Source organism: Pleurodeles waltl, chromosome 10, assembly GCF_031143425.1.
Source record: "Pleurodeles waltl isolate 20211129_DDA chromosome 10, aPleWal1.hap1.20221129, whole genome shotgun sequence".
Taxonomy (NCBI): domain Eukaryota; kingdom Metazoa; phylum Chordata; class Amphibia; order Caudata; family Salamandridae; genus Pleurodeles; species Pleurodeles waltl.
Genome location: NC_090449.1, coordinates 254,507,215 through 254,527,743, shown reverse-complemented (window position 1 = coordinate 254,527,743; position 20,529 = coordinate 254,507,215). Strand labels below are relative to the sequence as shown.

Sequence of the window (20,529 nt, the reverse complement as noted above, 5' to 3'; positions counted from 1 at the left end):
AGAGCGAACAGTGGCCTTATTCTCTTTAAACCTTTCAAAGGTCAAGTTAGCCTTCGCTACAGACATCCTAGAGCCATCAAGAGGCATGTCCATCAAGGACTGGGGGATGTCTGAGGATAGGTCCATGGAGCAAATCCACGCATGGCTCTGAAGTACTGTACTGGTGCTGACTGCTGTACTCAGATAGTTATTGGTATCCAGGTCCAAAGCAACTAGAGTAACGTTGGTCAGATTTCCTCTGGAACTGTTGGCAGGATGTCTGTCACTTTGTCGAACAACGCAAGTACCTGTCCAGGAGACAAGATATATTTACAGACTTGAGGGGGAGGCTGGCAGAGGAGAACATTCATTTGGCAAATTCCTCCATCCATTCCAATTTCCTGTCAGGGGAAGTAGTGGGTAATAAATTGCGATTCCAGCAACAGGTGAACACATGTGCCACCAAGCTATCTGTAGGAGGACGCTGGAGGAAAACATTTGGATTTTCAGGAGCAGGGCTGTGCCGCCACACTACTGGCCTATTCAGTGGGCTGGGGGGGAGATGCCAATATCCGGGGATGTACCCAGACCACTGTTATCCTTAAGTTCATCAAATATATTGCCTTCGTCAAATTAGTCTTGGACAACATCACTGTAAACATCATCACAGTAGGCGACATGTCAGGTTTTGATTGGGCATTATGTCGAGGTCTGGATGGAAGGGGATGAGTCTCAGAGTTTGATAAGATGATCAGCTCTGTTTCCGATGCTAGCACCAGCATTAATGATCGAACGGATGGCTTCAGTCGGGACTGGAGTAGGCAGAGCTGAGCTCGAGGAAGGGTCTTGGCCTCGAATCGAGGTGCACATTCAGCATCAGGGACAGACCTACTGGCAGTACCTCAACGGGAAGTCCCCAAGGATCCCTGGGCCAGAACGTATGCCAGAGGGATGCGGTGGGGTACCAAATACGGTGTCAAAGGGCAGTTTCAGCTCTGTGAGCTATTGGGGGCATAATGGTATTAGTGCAGGAACTGGTTATGACGTGGAGGACCGACTCTGCGGCCTAGAGGTTCTGGGGCATTGTGCAACTCTGATTGGTGGGAGTGGAGGGACGACAGAGACCCAGGTTTGGACTTCTTATATTTCTTGGCCTTTTTGCCTGAACCCCATGACCTCAAGGCCACAGCTGCGGCTCAGGGAGCAAGAGAGCCCTCAACTTCTACCGGCTTCTAAATGTGATGATGAAATTTGCTTCACCATCGCAGACAGCCTTACATACTATTTTGGCACAGGTTTCACACAAGGCCGATTCTTGCCTGGAACTGAGGCATCAGAGTCACTCCTGTGTCAGTCACCCACATTTGACTATGACAGTCATAACACAGCTTGAAACATGTTGTTTTATGGAGAGACATACTGAACACTGACAAGTTTTAGAGGGGAAAAAGTCTATCAGAATGACAGGACTCATACCTCAGGATCCTCATCAGAAGGCGCAGAAAGAAAGTAACTGATGTCAGCGCAAGGAGGTAGAGCATATATGGGGGACCCCAACATCACATCTGAGGCAGGATGGATCTGAAGCAAAGCTGCATGATGCCATATGCTGATTTGTGAGGCAATTGCTAGCGAAAGGTTCCAGATATAGACTGGCACCTGGAGAAATTTACAAGGTGAGGAATCTGCAGTGAGAAGTGTCTCAAAAATGCAAATCTCTCTGACAGTTTATAAAATGTTCCATTTCAAAGTAAAATTGGTATTTGGCCAATAACAAACCTTTACAGACATACAAAACAGCAAAGTGTAACGACAAAATGTAAAAACACAAGGCACTGCATTCAATCTTCCTTTCTCAATCCATCTATCATTACAAGAGGTGCTAAGAAATAAGATAAAGACTGCCAAAAGTGGGAGTGCGCGGGGTGGGGTTTCGGGTAAATGTCCCATGTAGACTTTACACACTGGCCAACCAAATGTTAATTTTATCAACAGTGTGGTTCATTTTCCAAGGACCCTTAAGATGATAATTTCCTCTAGCATAGTTGCATTTGTGCTTCCTGCCAATGTGACTGTGACATGCATAGGTTGGTTTGCACACTATTGGGAGCTGCAGCCTTCCTATTCTTCCTTTCTAGTGGTTCTGGTGCTCCTTGAGTGTTCAAGTGATTGTGCTCTTATAGGTCATTTGTGGGATCACTGCGCAATGCTGACTTCCTGAATCCTAGCTTTCCTTATCCTGTGGGTCAACTTGCTATATGAAGACTAGAAACTAATTTCCAAATAAAAGATAGATCATCTCATCTAGATCGTTTGTGAGCAGGTTTGTGATTGCTCCTTTGGGCCCCACCCCCAGATCATGGTGAAGGGTTCTTCACCAAACTGCAGTGGCGTATCACCACTTTTATTTGGGCTGGGAAGACCCCCCAGGTTGTCTTCCGCAAATTGTCACCGCGTCTCAGGCAAAGCTGGGCCGGGTGGGCATTTCCGTATACTACTGGGCCTCACAGCTCGTCACCATAGTCTACTGGTTCCAGGCAGACAGAGGGGATCGGGGTCACAGATTGGAAATCATGCTTCTTCAGCCCCATGGTCTGCTCTCCTTGCTGAATGGTCGGGCCCCTGTGTTCTCTCCTGCCAGTAACCCAGGTCTCTATCAGCTGTTGGCACTCCGCGCGCCATCAAATGCGGTTCCAGGGCACACTCACGGGAGCTACCCCTAGTGGCATGGGACATGACTGGCAGAAACTGCAAGGCTGGATGGATTTCCACTGTGGGACCTAATTGACATCTCTGCCTTGGGTGATGTCTGGAGGGACAGCAATATGCGCTCCTTCCAGCAGCTGGTGGATGACTTTTGCCTTTAACCCTCCACGTTTTATCGCTACCTGCAGCTGGGGTATACCACAGAACAAGATAGGCTCACAACACTTTCCAAATTCAACCCGCCTGAATGCAAGTTAGTGACTGATGCACTGGGCAGGGGTGGGATATTTCGGCTCTATCTACAAATACTTGGTCACAAATGCATCAAACCCCCTGAGTGCACTGTGGTCCAGGTGGGAGGATAATGTTGGGAACCTAGACAATGGAGACTGGGTTGAGGGTATGATGGCCTGGCCTCATGGTCCTGGCCCGCAACTTGACGTTTTGCGCTGTGGTTCCACTCCTTGTGCCCTTTACCATACTATCTGGACGTGTCCAGGGGCGCAGGCATAGTGGGCGTCGGTCAACAGACACATGGGGCAGGTGATAAGTATTCCACTGGAACCCAATCACAAAATTGTGTACTTAGGGACAATGGACTGTGTGGGAGATTCTAGAGCAATCTGCTCACTCACTGCGTTGGCATATGTGGGGGCCAAGAGAGATCTTGCTAGACACTGGACAGATGGGCAGGCCTCATCATTACAAGAGTGGATTTGAGGCATGGACTTTCGTGCAGATCTCTCAACAAATTGTTGTATTAGGCAAGGGACATTCCACAGAAGTTCAACCAAATCTAGGGGGTGTGGCTCGAGATGGTCGACTGTTAAGACTATGATCGATTGTAACAGTAATGAGTATTCCGCTTTAGAGGCAGTGACAGCTGCCATCCCCGATACTGTGATGACTCTATGCAACTTATCGGTATTGCTCAAAGTTTAAACTGTCCCCCCCCCCCCCAACCATCTCAGCTTGATGTCTGTACTGTTTATGTTGATCTATCATTAAACCAATTAAATTAATTATTTAAAAAAATAATGCTAAATGCTATTTTTTCTTAGTCCAGATACTCTGCCTCTCGGTTTTGTCAAATTTATTACTACTGATGCTTTTTATACTTAATATATCTGAGAAGGCTCAGCTACACTGTGTAAAAGTGTTTGCACCAAGAATGTTTTCCACACATCAACTATGCTTTGAAACAAAGAGTTTTGTCTATACTTCGGGCAGACCATGTATGTCTATTGCAAGAAAATGTGTTGGATAGGCAGTCAGACACTTCTGATATTGCTGACTGGTTTGAGCACATTTGAGTGATTGTGGATTATCTCTGTGAGGCACCTCAAGTACATATTGAAGAGATACACAAAGAGAAGGCCGTGAGAGTGTTCCTTCTAAGGTAACAGAAAGAGATGATCAAGTATCTCTCATGATGAGCTTTTGTGATCTGCTGAATAGAAAGAATGTGACCATCTTGTCTACTACACCACTGCCACTTCATTTACAATTCAAATTCTGAACTTCCCACAAGAAATAGGTAACCAACAGATTAAGAGATATGTTGAAAAAGTTCCATGAAGTGGCTTAAAGCTCAAAAAGAGCTAGGAGCAATTGTCTCCAAAATGCCCTACTGTGGCGTGGGGCAAATAAATTGTAGACTTGACTACAACCACACAGTCTGATAACTGCAGGAGTTCTCCCAGAGGCCACATCAATAAGAATAGACCTTCTATTCTGATGCTGTTGAGAATGGTCCTGGAGCTAAATGAAATGGTGTGCCTCCTACCCCCATATCACAATGCAGTAATATCCGGCAGTTCCAAGGGCTGATTCCTCTAACTAGGATTGGTGTGGGAAAGCACTGGATCACAACAAAGCTGGATGGTTTGTTTGACTGAGGACCCGCACTGCAACTGGAACTGCAGATCCAGTATTCAGCACCCATGATGCCTGGTAAAGGGTGAAGGTAAATACTGGGGACATTGGAAATATAGCTCTAAAGAAAAATCTGTGTGTTCTCTTCGGAAAATCAAGACAGTCTGTGCCAGAAGACCCAGATACAGAGGCCCCAATTGGCCTCTCCACTGTTTTCCACGTTCACAGGCGATGCACTTGTGAAGCAGCAAGAGGAAATTGGGAATACACTAATAAATCTGCAGATTGTAGGTCAGCACATTATGAAAGTAGGTTGGTATGAATTCAGAAGCTTTCGGGTTTGTGGTTCGCTTGTCTTGAAGACAAACTGGAGAATGCCTGATTGGGAGGTTTAGTTTTCTGGGCTTTAGAAGTTTTAGGACAAGGCATGGTTTACTTCTTGTGCTTCCTTCGTTATAGCAAGTAAGTCCTTCACTCTAATGATATTTTTGGGTCTTGTCACTCTAAACCTCTATAATACAATCTCTGCGTAGGCAAACAACTGATGCAAATCGCTGCCCTCACTCCTCTTTAGACACAACAAGAATTGCAGAGTGGATGACTTAGCTGACGTCACAGTTTAAGGCTGCAAAATAACTCATAGTAGTCAACGTGTGCAAACTGATCCCTGGCTAGCTCATTTTGTTCCATCGCCCTGGTAAGCGTTGCGATCCAAGACAATATCAGAGCACCACTATGGTCACTCACACACAATGTCAAAATGCTACCCACTTATACCGAATTGCAAGTACACCATCTTTCCTACCAAGCACTGTCCCATGCGTGATTCCTGTCATCTAATGTACTTCTCTGCTTTGTAATGGCATATGAGATGCTATGCAAATGAAGTCACACTTAATGAATTGTTCTACCTTTTTGTAAATCTGTGCAGAAAGTGTTATTATTGGAAACTATACACTATCTTTCCATGTATCTTTATGAAGCAACAGTCATTACTTAACAGAATTTATTACTATTAAGTTCAAAGAGTTTGTTAAATCAAGTAGGACAATCAGCAAGAAAGATTTAAAGCCCCAAAAGAAGGCTTTAAGTCTTCATTCGAACACTATATCTGCAACCTTCTTATGATTTAACACAGAAGTCTGACTACAATTTCACATGGACAGTGCATTGGTGCCCTTGCATGTGGTGATTTTGTAATAAATTAATAGAAATGTGGCTTACCCTTCCCAGACACCCTAGGCAGATACCAATAAATTACTGCAGAATAGAATATGTAATGCATATCATTCTGGGTTACCAGGTATTAAGGGGGATTTTTGTTTGTCAAGCTCTTCTTTTACCACAAAATAGTCCAATGTTGTATGCCTGCTAAAAGAAAATAAAGTAAGCTGTAGGACTTTACTACTACCCATAAATGTATAGGCTACATTACCCCTTTTGAAATTATTGAAAATTGTACAATTCAATAAAATGTTTATTAACGTTTTGTGTACAATTGTGCTCCGAGTGATGAAAAAAAGAAGAAAATGTGCATATGACTTTTCACACACTATAGACAACATGCTACTGAAATGTTTAGTGGGGGCTTGTTTTAATGATGAATGGAATAATGACCATTACGTTTTTCTTATGGTGCTAACTGGAAAGCCATACTAGGTTTCCAGATGCCAGCCTAGCAGCTCACCAACTCCAGGTTTTTCCTTTGCATTTGGATACCTTATGTACTCAAATCATAATAAATACAACTGCAAGAAAAAATTCCTAGACTGAATGAAGTACTCAGAGATCTGGTCTTGCAGTTTGTGTCATGAAACAAACCCCTTCGTAATCTAATTAATCAATAAAACAAACTCCCACCAAAATTGGGACTCAGAAACCTTAAGAGCTCTACACACCTCTTTAACTGCCATGTTATAATCCTAAAGAAGCTCAGCTGGTGTGGATCCAGGACTAGTTGTCCTAGTGATGCCTATAACAGAATATGGCCTCTTTTTCAAGAGCCAACTCGAAAAGTGACATGTTGAAATTGGACAGACTGTGCTCTCAAGCTTCACATTGGTGCCCTTTGTAGCAGCGTTGAGGCTGGAGAACATTGCACCTGATGCAAAGTTACTCCTTACTCAAAGAAGATATTCAGGATCTGCGTAACAGCAATGCTGGCAGGATAAGATATATTTTTTAGATGATCCAGACCATATTCTTCTTTCTTGCCAGGTCTCACAGCCCACAAACTAGAGGTAGTCAGAAGGAAAACTGAAATTTGGGAAGCAACATCAGAATGGATTTTTAGAGTATTTCAAACGTCGTCATGCAGGGAATGCGGTGTCTGTGACCTAAGGTTCATACGTATGGCAAGAATATTAACAGTTTTACAAAAATGCGAGTTGATACCGAGCTTTAGAGAAAGCCTATCTTTGCAAGTATTAGGAAAATTAAGATAATTGCACCCGCTTCCAGTGGTGGTAACATTATTGTACCAGCTGCTTCTAGCCGTTAGGTAACATGCATCACATGCTTCACAAAGTTATTGTGATCCTGGCACAGCTATTACGTCTAAATTCCTTCACATTTCTAAATTCCACAACAGCATAAGACGAGGAAGGTGCTTCTGAGGTCAGCAGCCAAACACTTCTTACACATATCAAGAGTTAACAAAATGGTAGAGGAAAAAAGTTGACTATTCCAACACTAGCCCAGTTTATTTGCCATTGTTACTTTACCCATGTGGTCTGACAAGCTTTTCCACTGACCTAAGCGAGAACCAAAAAACAAACTGATTTGTTAACATATGTTAATGCCAAAGACATTACCAGCAATTCCCCAACAGTCCTTGCAAGATGTCAGAGGGCCGCGGTGTGCGAAACACCGACCACTTGACTTTGTAATCTTTGGAGGTGCTGCCATTGATTTCGTGCGGACGCAACCACTGCTTCACCCGCTGCTGGACACTGTCCCCATCAGGAAAGCCCACAGACTTCGGCCCAGGGGGGAAACTGTCATCCACAAAGTTCACCTTGTTCTGCAAGATGAAAAAGACATGGGCACAAGTTATATGTGTGTGTACTCCTTTAAACAGCTGAGCAAAACTGTATACGTAAAACCATAAACTACAACAGCCAGTCTCTCTTGACCACAATACTCCCACAAAAAAAGCTTTATACCTGGATCTTGGCACGGACCTGTAGGACACAAGGTCTTGTTCTTATAGGGACTAGCTCAAAAAGTCCAAATGATTTGATTGCTGTCATATTCGGTATCGTTTGAGAAGAGTCAGTATTTCTAATATGGAATGTGCATACACATACTTCGCAGAGGAAAAAATGGGAGTGTTCTATTACAACTTTCACTGACATTACAATGAATGTGAGGAGGCTGCTTCCCCTATGCATGGAAACCACCTCCTTATGTAGAAGTCCTAGCTTGTAAACAAGGTAGCAGTTAAAAGCAGGTCGAAAGGTTTTTAAATCCACCCTTTCATAAGTTTCATAAAATACATTGGAGATATTGCAATAATAGTATTCTTACTGTAGTTACAGGTTCCAGATTTGAACAAAGCTTTTAATTTATTTTCAGGTTGACCTATAAATTGACACTTTTCGTTCCACTTTTACTAGTTCGAATCATAAACCTGTAACTTGCTTTCATGTTAATTCTTTATTTCCATTGTTGACATTTGCTGCACATATGTAACCTCTCTAGTGAAGAACAGTAGATTGTATTGCAATTGCATTTATTTGCTGGTTACTACCCATGACCATATGTTGACGTGCTTTGTGGGGAGTAGCATGCTACTCCAGAACCTTAGTTTAGTGGTTAATCCAAGAGTTATTGGTTAATGTTTTGCCCTCAAGGAACCTTGCCATGCATGTTCTCCAGTTTCTTTGTGGTAGGTTAAATGAACAGTAGATAGGTGTGATTGTTGCGGTGCGTATGTGAGGTTCATGGAAATGGTTAGTGGGATAAATAGTTAGGCTAGAGGAAAGGTAAGTATTGTTAGATCCAGGGATATGGTTTCAAAAAAAGGAGAAAGTCTAATCTATAAAAGGTGGGAAATTTCCAGAGATACAATAATAAAGAATTAAGACGGCAATCAGACAACAGGATAGGGCATACTCAAAAGAGAGGAGGCATGAAGAGAATGGAAGAGAACGAAAGGGTAATTCAATAAAAAGAAAGGATAGTGGAACAATATTTTTAAGTATAGGTACATTCTTTATGCAGGCTTTAGAAATGCATATGCGTTTATTGTGGTATGGGACACAGCGCTTGGCAGTTTGATGGATTAGAAAGTTTGAGAAACTGAAGCACATTTTTATAGCTTGTAGTATACTTGCAGAACTGATTAGCTATTTCAGATCTCTTAATTGTGTTGGCAATTATTCTTTTAGGTTCACTATCCCATTACCTAACATGGCTGTGACTTGAGGCGATCCACTCCGATCTCATGGTTATATGGAAGTAACAGGTGTGGTAGGGGAGTGAATGGGTATCTGTGGTATGCCCAGACAGACTGCATTACAGTCCTCCTTTATACTACTGCTATTATGAGATGTCAATGAAGAGTTACATTGTGTTATAAATATCTTTATGCCATTACAGGCAAATTAACCTTAACTGAGATTTTTTTCAGTCTCTCACATTTGGAACTAGTGGTGCACTGATAAGCATACACAAATATTACCACGGCACAAAGGTTAAATTCCATGTCACTATCACAGTACAGTCTAATTTGACAAAATCACTAATATTTCACAGGTACATAAAATCACCAATTACTGATGTGTAAAACCAGTGCTTACTGCTTCAGTTTCAATGTTGCTGGCACTTCAGAGAGGAAAACCGGCTTTAGGACGGGTGGCGCCCTGTGCGACAGTTTATTGTGGCGCCACCCATCCCATGACCTCCTCGGTTTCACTCACTACCACCCGGCAAACATGCCCCCCATCTCTCCATCGCTCCACTTTCACATACATTCATGTGTTTTAAAGCACTTGTAAAGGCTGGCTTTACTAATCCACTCAACTAGCCACATAAAATAGAGGGTCATATTTAATAGCCCTTAGCGCCATTCTAACGCCACATTAGCGTAATTTGTTTATGCTAATGTGGCGTTAGAAGGCCAAAAACCCTGTGCAATATTTACAAAGTGGCGCAATGCATGTATTGCGCCACTTTGTATCCCTTTGCGCTACATTATGCCTGCGCCAGTCATAATGTATGCAAAGGTGGCATTCCCCCGTTGGGGAAGGGGGGGGCAAAGGTGGCATTCCCCCGTTGGGGTAGGGGGAGGGGGGGGGGGGGGGGGACGGACGGACCCAAAACAATAGTGCGAATAAATCCGACAGATTTCTTTGCGTTCTTTTTTTCCTGCACTTTTAACGCCTACTCAGAGCAGGCGTTATAAGGACGCTTCTGTTGGTTAAAATGGGCCTCTGGGTGCTTTGCAGGATTAGCATCTACATTTTTTACGCTAATCCTGCAAAGCGTCAAACTAGCATCAAGAATTCTGACACTAGTCCCCTAACTACTGCCATGTTGCGCCGTATTTAAAATACAGCGCACACATGGTGGCGTTAGGGGAGCGCTAAGGGGCGCAAGAAAATTGGTGCAGCACTGTGTGCAGCGCCACTTTTTCAAATATGCCCCACAGGGTCATATTTAAGAGCCCCTAGCGCCATTCTAATGCCACATTAGCGTCATTTTTTTTTAATGCTAATGTGGCGTTAGAAGGCCAAAAATGCTGCGTCATATTTACAAAGTGGCGCAGTGCATGCATTGCGCCACTTTGTAACTCTTTGTGCTACATTATGGCTGTGCCAGGCATGATGTATGCAAAGGGGCCATCCCCCCGTTAGGGGGCCAAAAAATGGTGGAAAGAAATCTAACAGATTTCTTTGCGTCATTTTTTTCCCGGCACTTTTAACACCTGCTTGGTTACAATGGGCCTCTGGATGCTTTGCAGGATTAGCGTCAACATTTTTTATGCTAATCCTGCAAAGCACCGGACTAGCATAAAATATTCTGACCCTAGTCCCCTAACTACCGCCATGGTGCGCCATATTTTAAATATGACGCACACATGGTGGCATGGGGGGGTTAGGGGATGCAAGAAAAGTGGTGCAGCACTGTGTGCAGCACCACTTTTTTCAAATATGTCCTATAGGGCAGTGCTTAATTTGTAAATAAAAAGGTGCCGGTGCCCAAAGCCCTCCTCTTCAACACGTAGCTGCTGCAATTAAATGTGTGAACACGGAAAACAGAGGCAGCATAATCCTAAAGCCATCTCGGGCTCTTCAATCCATTTACAGGCACTTCCTGACTCTTCAGCTCACTCTTGCGGATTTCTGCTTTTTCCCATTGTGGCACTTTTTCGTTTTTCTCTTCCTCCGTCTTTCCCATATGTGTCTTTTTCTCGCAGTAAATGCTTGAGGCAGAAAAATAAGTGACGGTGCTCCGCACCGGAAACAACAAGTACAAATTAGGCACTGCCATAGGGGCCTATTTAAGAGCCCCTAGTGCCATTCTAACGCCACATTAGTGTCAAACCAGGCATAAAATATGCAAAGGGGGGCATCCCCCATTGGTGGGGGGGGGGTGCAAAAAAAATGACAAAGAAATCTGTCACATTTCTTTGCGTCATTTTTTTCCGGCAGGCTTCCATTGGTTATAATGGGCCTTTGGGTGCTTTGCAAGATTAGTGTAAAAAAATGCTTACGCTAATCCTGCAAAGCGCCAGACTAACGTAAAAAATTCTGACACTAGTCCCTTAACTACTGCCATGGTGCACCGTATTTTAAGTATGACGCACACACAGTGGCATTAGGGGGCGCTAAGGGGTGCAAGAAAAGTGCCGCTGCACTATGTACAACGCCACTTTTCTTACATATGCCCCATAATTCTGTTTTTTGCAGCAGGCATATTAACCCTCTATGCTACTTTATGTTGAGTCAAAGCTGCCACTAGGCAAAACTCCCATCTCTCTCTCTCTCTAGCAGAAACATTAATCACAAGAGGTGTCTTGACATTTTAATTTTCTTGAAGGCTAAACGCACAAGGAACTTTTCAGCAGGTGCTTTTAAATCGGAAGTTATTGCTAAACACAGCGCCCCCTGCGGTCGCACCGCCCAAAAGCCGGCCCTGACTGAACCCATACTCACAATATCCACTTAAAAGTAAGTAAGTAGTACATTATATAACTTTTACGCATACAATTCCAGCATGACATACACTATATAATGCAGATGTGTACGTGCGGAATATGCTGCTTTTTGCTGCGAACGATGGGAGGGTGGGTCTGGGCATCCAGACCCACTCTAGGCTCCGCCTCTACCCACAGTCAAGGACGGAAATAAATTGCATCAAACACTGCACGTCAGCAAATAAACTGCATGTGACATATCCGGTGACTGAGCTGTGATTGCACAATCGAGTTGTACCCGTGATGTATTAAACAGGAACCTCCAACACCAAGTTGTTTATAGAAATCACCAAAACCGCAAATTTGCATAACTGGGCTAAAATAAAAGGAGTATTACATGTAGGTTAAAAAATGTATGTTTTACTTCGTTTAACAGATAGACAGAATAAATGTTTTTAAGAGAATCATAATTGCACCAATTTGAACACTGCACTATAGTATTTTGTCGTTTATTTTATGTATTTTACGTGGGGGAAAAAACTCATGTTTCCATTCATGTTCGTCAGAAGGTGTGATTTTCTAGGCGGAAGAGAAGGGGTCTGCAGCTACTTTTTTGGATACACAGTTAATGACAGACTTTTGATACTGTTTAAATTGTATGCATTTTTCGTGGATAAAATGCTAATGAACCAAAGGATTGATTCTGTTGAAGTTGTTTTTGAATATTCGAATTCATTTTGAAGATAGCAGCAAACAAATTCTGAAAAAGTAATGGAACAGAAAAACTGCTTTTATCGATGAAATCCAAAATTAATGATGGCCAATAGTCATGAATTATGAAACTTATTTCACAGGTATGACATTCCAGTTCCGAAACTCGTGGCGTTTCTGCAATAACAGTCAACACAAGACTGACAAGCAAATAAATAACATTTTAAATGACTGCAATCTGTAGCCACACACTTGGCTCCTGTTTAATTTAAATAATCTCACTTCACCCTTTTAGGGAAACGTAGGAGTGTTATAGGAGTATATATGAGTCACACGAGTAAGCGAAGGACTGACTGATACCTGCAGATAATGCACACCAACAGAACTGCACAATCTCACGATGGTGTTTTAATTGTTCTTAATCAATTTAGATGAGTTTTAAAACTATTTTAAAATTAAATTATATTGGCACATTTCTATCTCGCACACGCTTAGTATGGACAACGTTTTGGAGATTATCTTGCCCGTCTCGTAATGTATACTCACTCCTTAAAAACACAGTTTACCGCCCGCTGTAAATGTTTTAAAGAGCTAAGCAGCAGCTTGGGATATATGATCCCTAATGAGACCCATGGAGGTTGGAGTGAGGGGGAAAACATAAGATAACTTTTTGGAACTTCTTTTGACTCATTTTCACCAGAAAGGACGAAAACAAACCCAGGGAGTTACTTACCTTACGCTATTTCGAGTAGATTATGTAACTGACTGCAGATCCATCTCACCTTTTGAGTGTCTCCATGTGCCAAACTGGATCCCTAACTTTTTTTTATAGTAAGTGCTACCAGGCACCATCGCACTCAACGGCGACCTCACTCCGCCTCCAGGAGCAACAGAGGAAAGCGGCATATAGGAGCCGGGCCTGCACAGTAATGTCACTTAACCTTTGAACACTTTCATGCCTTCAGAGGCAGATCACTGTGACAAAATGAAAGAAGGTTGATGTGTGGAATCTAACTTGGGGGCATTTAAGGACCCCAAACGTCCACTCCATAGAATGAGGAAGAGGGAGGGTAGTAAGGAATCTACAGTTTTCTTTTTTTTAAATAATTTTTATTTTTGCAGTTATAGATAACAGAACACAAACATAAAAATGCTCCGATACCAACCAATACAGCTAAGAGTCAGCAGAAGGTACAGTTCACAACTGGTGTCATAGAAGTCAACATGAGTATACCTCAAGGAGGATGCGTCATAGCACCGCTCAGCGATGCATGAACAGAGCAGCATCATGAAGACATCCAGATGTAATTGATGAGAAATAAAGGAAGAGATAGAAGGCGGAGAGCCGTGGGCAAGAAAATGCAAGGAAAAAGAGAAGACAGAGGAAGAAAGGAAAAAAAGGGGAGAGAAAGGGTGGGGGGTAACAAAACACAATAGCCTTCAAATTACCCACAGTAAGCAATGATAAAAGGGCGTGGATGGGGAGCGCATCTATTGCATAATCAGTGGTGAACACTGGGCGACCGCATGTCGTTCAATACCCGGGTCTCCAAGTAGGATCGGGGCTCGCCGTCACCCCCAGCTCATCGCGAGCCTACGCTTGGCAAGCAGCAGCAACAGGCCCACCAGCCTCCGATGCGCAGGGGGAATCCCCTCAACATAGCCCAAGAGAGCAAGCTTAGGGGTGTGCAGCAGCAGGAGTCCCGTCATCTCCTCAATCGCCCGCAACACCTCTGTCCAGTATTCACACAGCACCACGCCAGCGAGGTGCAAGAAGCCAGCCTCAGGAGCCAGACACCTTTCGCAGCCCGCATCGGTTCTAAGACCAATACTTTTCAGTCTACTGGGGGTGTAGTATAAGCGGTGTAAAAAATTTAAATGTTTAAGACGCAGCCTATAATTAGGTGACAGCTCCTGCATGTGCACGCAGCAGCGATGCCACACCTCGTCAGGAATGGGCTCATCAATATCCGCCTCCCAGTGGGCCTTTGCCTTCCTCCCGGTAACAGACACCGTATTCTGCATGCAAACGTAAAAGATTGTGATAAGCCTGCGCGGAGATCGAGTTTGATAGAACAATTCCAACGCTCAGCACATCGGGGGCACAGCAGGACTCCTACGCTGACAACACCCAGCTCATCATCTCCCTCACCAGGAACCCAGCCACTGCCAGATTAACCTGCACGCCGGACTCCTCGACGTCGCCAAATGGATGACAGCAGGCCACCTCAAATTAAACTCAAACAAAACAGAGATCATCATCTTCGGCCCCAACAGGACAGCATGGAACGACTCCTGGTGGCCACCAACTCAGACCAACCCCAACACCCACCCACGCACGCACACAACCTTGGCATCGTTCTAGACTCATCTCTCTCCATGACCCAGCAAATCAACACCATATCATCCTCCTGCTTCAACACCCTTTGCATGCTACGCAAGACTTTCAAATGGATTCCATTAGAAACAAGAAGAACAGTCACCCACGCCCTCATCAGCAGCAGACTGGACTACGGCAATGCCCTCTACGCAGGGACCACAGCCAAGTTTCAAAGAAAACTCCAGCGAATTCAGAACGCAGCCGCACGTCTCATCCTCAACCTCCCTCGCCACAAACACATATCTACCCACCTCAGATCGCTACACTGGCTGCCCATTAACAAAAGGATAATTTTCAAAGTCCTCGTCCACGGTCACAAAGCCCTCCACGACACTGGACTGGCCTTCCTCAACGAACAGATAAACTTCCACATACCAACTCGACAGCTCCGCTCCGCCGCCCTCGCTACAGTCCCCCGCATTCCAACGCACCACCTCCGGCGGCAGATCCTTCTCCCACCTCGCCGCCAAGACCTGAAACACCCTCCCCACCAACCTACGCAAGACCCAGGACCTCCTAACCTTCAGAAAGCACCTTAAAACATGGCTTTTTGAGCAGTAACCGGCAACACCCCCCCAGCGCCTTGAGACCTTAACAGGTGAGTAGTGCGCTTAAGAAATTAATTGATTGATTGAAAGCAGGAATAACGAGCGCGGAGCAAGGCGCGGATTATGAAAAAGAATAATCTGTGCAGCGCTGAGTCATGCATGTCACCAAGGGCAGCCTTCAAGGAGATAAACCTCCCATCCAGAAACCAAGATCCAAAGGTAAGCAAATTGGACTCTCGAAGAAACTCACGATTCTGGAATCCTCCGACAGCGCCGCGGCATCACACAGTGGCATCGAAGGTGCAAAGGGCTCTCGCACAGCAGCGCAGTCCAGGACATCGCCATACAGGTCACTGTGTCGACCCCACACGGTCGGGCCTGGTCGGGCCACCGAGCACCTGCAACAGCCTGTCCTGCCATACCGGTTCACACTCAGGCGCCACATGTGGCAGGTAGCGTGTAGGGTGCAGCCAGAAGTGTGCAAAATGAGCCTGTGCACAATGATAATAAAGTTCTGGATCCGGAGCAGGCCAACCTGTCAGCCCATTCAAGGGGGTATCTAGAGGGGCACGGCACCATAGCCTCGGACAAAGGCAACACCACCGACTTCGACCAATTAATGGTAATCCCAGAAATGTGCCCAAAGCAAACTCTCTCATCTAGCAGAGTGTCTAAGTGGAGTTGTGGATAGCGAACGTACAGGGCAACATCATCTGCATACATAGAAATCAGAATTGGACGCTGTTGGAATGCCAATCCCCTGTGATTATGGTGCTGTCTCAGACGTGCCGCAAGCAGTTCCATCGCCACCACGAAAAGCATCAGAGAGAGGGGGCAACCCTGACAAGTACCTCTCTCAATCGAAAAAGGGGCAGAAATAGTCCCACTGACTCTCAAATGAGTGGAAGGCCGCACATACAGAAGGCAAATCAGTTGGCTAAACCTGCCACTCAACCCCACCCGAGCCAACACAGCAAACATATACGGCCACGCAAGGGAGTCAAAGGTCTTGGTGGCATCCAGCAACATCGCCGCCGCACAATCATCAGGATCGATCATGCTAGATATTGCAAAATAAGTGCGGAGGTTATACAAAGTGGAGCGCCCAGCACGAATCCGGACTGATTAGGTAGCACCAAGGAAGGAAGCAGAGGCTGCAGTCTGGCCGCAATAAGCTTCACCAGAATCCTATTATCTACATTTATTAATGAGAGGGACCGATATGAATCACAACAGCACTGATCCTTCCCGGGCTTCAAAATGGTCAGAATGAGAGCCTCCCGCAACAAGGCTGGGAGAACCCCGCCCTCAAGAGCTTCCGCACATACCTCCAAGAGGTGTGGTGCCAATATATCAGCGTATTCCTTATAAAATGACGGCGTCTAGCCATCCAGCCCAGGGGCCTTATCGACAGGCAGACTATGTATCGCCTGTATAACATCATCCACCGAAAAAGGAGCACACAGGTACTGCCTGTGTGAATTCTCAAACCACAGCAGGCTGATATCCTCAAAGTAGTCAGAGACGGCTGCAGCACCAGGACCCTGTCGCTTTGCATATAGATCGGACAAGAAATCAGTAAGGACTCGCATAATCTCCTCAGTGCCGGTACGACTCACGCCAGACAAATCAGTCAGCTCTACAGTGTAATCATTTGCCCACCGCTTACAGAGCATTGCTGATAGCGTTCGGCCAGCCCTCTTACCCTCACCATATCTCCTCGCCGTAGCGTCTTTCCCTAGGAAGCGAACCTCACGAAGGGCGGCCTCCTCAAACTGTGTCATCTTTGCCCTCGGGTCAGCTAGGAGGTCACAAGACCAATCAGAAACCAATTGTCTCTCAAGATTCGCAAGCTGACTCTCCTGTTCAGCCAAGTCCCGCCGTAGCAACTTCAGCACACCGTGCTGTTTTGAGATACAGAGCCCGCAAATTACTACCTTGAAGGCCTCCCAAACAGTGCCCGCAGAAGACACGGAGCTCTGATTCTCAGCCAAGTAATGGACAATAGCATCCCAGATCTCGTCTCTAAAAACCTGATCCCTAAGGGCACCAGGAGGCAGCTTCCACATGAAGGCGCGGCCGGGGCCTTCAGGGACAAGCAGCTCCTGCAGGACTGGCGAATGATCCGACAAGGTACGGGCCTTATGCTCAACTTGATTGCGTCCAGAGCTCTACATCTCTGGCACCGAGCCATCTGTCAATACGGGGCCAGCTTCCGAGCTTCCGTGCACATAGTTGACACAGGTACCCTCCCTGGCAGTTCCATGCCTACCTCTCCATAGGTCAACCAGAGCACCTTCAGCCATTACAAGAGACAGGGTCTTAGCCGCACCCACATGCTGTGGTCTAGCCAGGTTCTCACGGTCCGCCACAAAGTCCAAAACCACGTTGTAATTCCCCCCCCCCACCCCCCCCCCCCTCCCCACAGCAGGAACCCGGATCCCAGTGAGCAGATCAACCACCACACCTCCCCAAATAATTCAGGATCATCTGTGTTTGGTCCATAAATCGAAACCAACCTACAAGGTCTATCCAACAGCGTGCCTCTCATCATAACATAATAACCATTCGGATCCACAAGCACCTTTTCAGTACGCCACTGCAGACCCTTCCGGATCAAGATCACCACGGCCCGTACATGTCTTGAATACATCGCAGCATGCCACTCACCAATCCAACCAGCTTTCACTCGGTGTTTCGTGGCTTCCACCAAATGAGTCTCCTTTAGCATACAAATATCTATTACATGCCGCTGCATGTAGGTGGATATCAACCTCATCTTGCGCCCATCATTCAGCCCGCGAATATTCCAAGTGAGGCAGCAGACAGACGTCACACTCTGTTGCACCATCCCAGCAATTTGTCGAAACACAGCACTCCCCAGATCAGCATGAAGAAGGCATAGGCTACGTGAAGAGGAAAGGACAGGAAGAAAGGAAAGAAGGCAAGGAAGAAAACCCCGATGCAAGACATTGCAAACCCAGAATCTACAGTTAGATTATCCACCAGGAAGGCGTACTGAAGGTAAGCAACATGTTTTTCTGATGGATACTTTTAACAGTAGATTCCTCACCTTTCTGAACAGATACCAAAGCAGTACCTCTCAAAAGGTGGAAGGTTTGAGCAGTGGACTTATACCAAGTCCTGCAAGAGCAAGCAGGCAAAATTGCAGTCCCTGAGGAACTGATTGTTGTGACAGTTATGCCTGTTTAAAATGTGTGTGGAAATCCATGTGGCATCCTGGCTGATGTTCAACACCGCAACATCTTGCACCAACAAGGGTGTGGCGGCCTTGCCTCTTGTGGAGTGGGATAGAACGCCCTTTCGAGGCACCTTTTTGGCCAAGGCATAGTATGTCTTTGCACACAGAACAAAAGTTCATTTCTGGCCCAACTTTCCCTTCTTAGCACCACAAAGCAGTTAGGAAGTTGATCACCCACTCAGTGCATTTTCATGTGTTCATATTAAAACTTAAAACTAGTTTTATCGTCTCCTCCTCTTTAGATGGGTAAGGTGGAGTGAAAAAAGCAGGGAAAGTGTTGGGTTGTCCCACATGAAAAGGCAATAAATACCATTTTCAGCAAAAGGGAAGCACATATTTGCCATATCAATTTATCCATGAAAAAGGTGTTATGATGCAGTTGCACTGACAGCGCCTGCATCTTGCTGAATTAACCATAATGAGAAATATGATCTTGATGTTCAGTAATCTCTGCGACAATTGTGCATGTTTTGGAATGCAGACACATTAAAAACATAAGGACCAAATAAAGGTCCCAATCGAGTCATATTTGAGCGTGCTGGGGGAAACATGTCTAAGAGGCCCTTCAAAATCGTTTAAAAAAATGTAACACACTGGTGACTTGAATTACAAAAGTTGATCAGGCAAATGTGGAACGGCCAAAAGAAGCAACAAATTATTTTAATTAGTGTCTACAGTAAAGCCTTTCTAGGACAGAGACAGAACAAATAACAAAACATTCAACAGATTGGCAAGCAGCGAGTCAGGTTGCTGGTCTGCACACCAGGCTACAAAATTAATTAAACAACCAGAATAGATGGTAATGTGGTAGATGGCTCCTTAGCTACAAGGATTAATTTCTCTTTTTCAGTAGTTGAATGAAATCTGCTAAGGTGGTGCTGCTCAATCTCCACACATGGTGTTGTAGGTTGCTGAGTTTTGGGTGCAGGAGACAGCGCTGTTGCTTTGAGAGAAGGTATCTGCATCAGGAGGGAAAGCTCAGACTCAACAGATCGAGGTACCACACTCTCCTGGCCCAAACCACAGCTATCATGATGATCTGTGCCCTGTTCCTCCAGGACTTCTTCAGAATTCAGCCAACAGAGCAAAAAGTGGGAAGTTGTACAGAAGTGCTGAGTCCCACTGCAAGTGGAATGCGTATCCCTGGAAACCTCTTGATCTAATCTCCAGCACGTGAAATTAGTGACACTGAGCATTCTCTGCAGTGGTCAAAAGATATGACCAAGAGTCGCCACACTAGGTGAAGATGCCTTGAGTCACCTCTGGTTAAAGATGCTACTTGTTATCTGCTAGCTGACATTTGCTGATCTCATCGGCCCGGGCATTAAGTGATCCCACCAAATAATTGGCGGTTAAGCAGTTCCAATGAAAGTCCAGACATTTCAAGAGATGTAATACCCCCTGGCAGAGGATCGGTAACCTTACGTCACCTTGCTTGCTGTAGTACCACATGGAGGTTGTATGGTCTTTCAAGACCTGAACTTGCTTCTCCTTGCAGCCAGATAGGTTGGTGCCCAAAAGCCACCACAGGTGTTGCCTTCAAAATGCAGATTGTGCCTGTAAGACAGCCCCAGTTCTGAGCTCACTGCAGGCAAAGGTTCCACTGCAATGCTCTAGTGTGCCAATGGGAGCATGGGACCAGCAGAGTGCATGAGACAAGGAGAGTAACAAGCCTCAAAACTGTTGGTGGTGGAAACCAGGATTGAGACCATAGCATTGGGCTCATAACCTGAAATGTCCCAGGTTCGGATGGAAAGGCTTTGGATTTCACCAGGTCTAGGACTGCCGGCCCAAAGCTTTGCTTATGGAAAGTCCAGGGATGACAGCTGTCTGTAGGTGGTCCACTACTGACTGCCGCAAGCCTGCCTTCAGCAGCCAGAAAACATGGATTTACGACCTGTAAAGATAATTTGCCACACCGTCACAC

The 20,529-nt window shown here is 45.3% G+C and overlaps 1 protein-coding gene across 3 annotated transcripts in view; it reads right to left on the bottom strand.

Moving 5' to 3' along the window:
• The window catches only part of CAPN15 (calpain 15), a 292,664-nt gene that overhangs the window by 92,724 nt on the left and 179,411 nt on the right, over positions 1–20,529 (bottom strand). For all 3 annotated transcript variants that reach the window (XM_069210362.1, XM_069210360.1, XM_069210361.1), the window contains exon 3: positions 7,374–7,582. In XM_069210362.1, the coding sequence (XP_069066463.1) occupies positions 7,374–7,582 (209 nt within the window). The remainder of the gene's footprint in view (positions 1–7,373; positions 7,583–20,529) is intronic.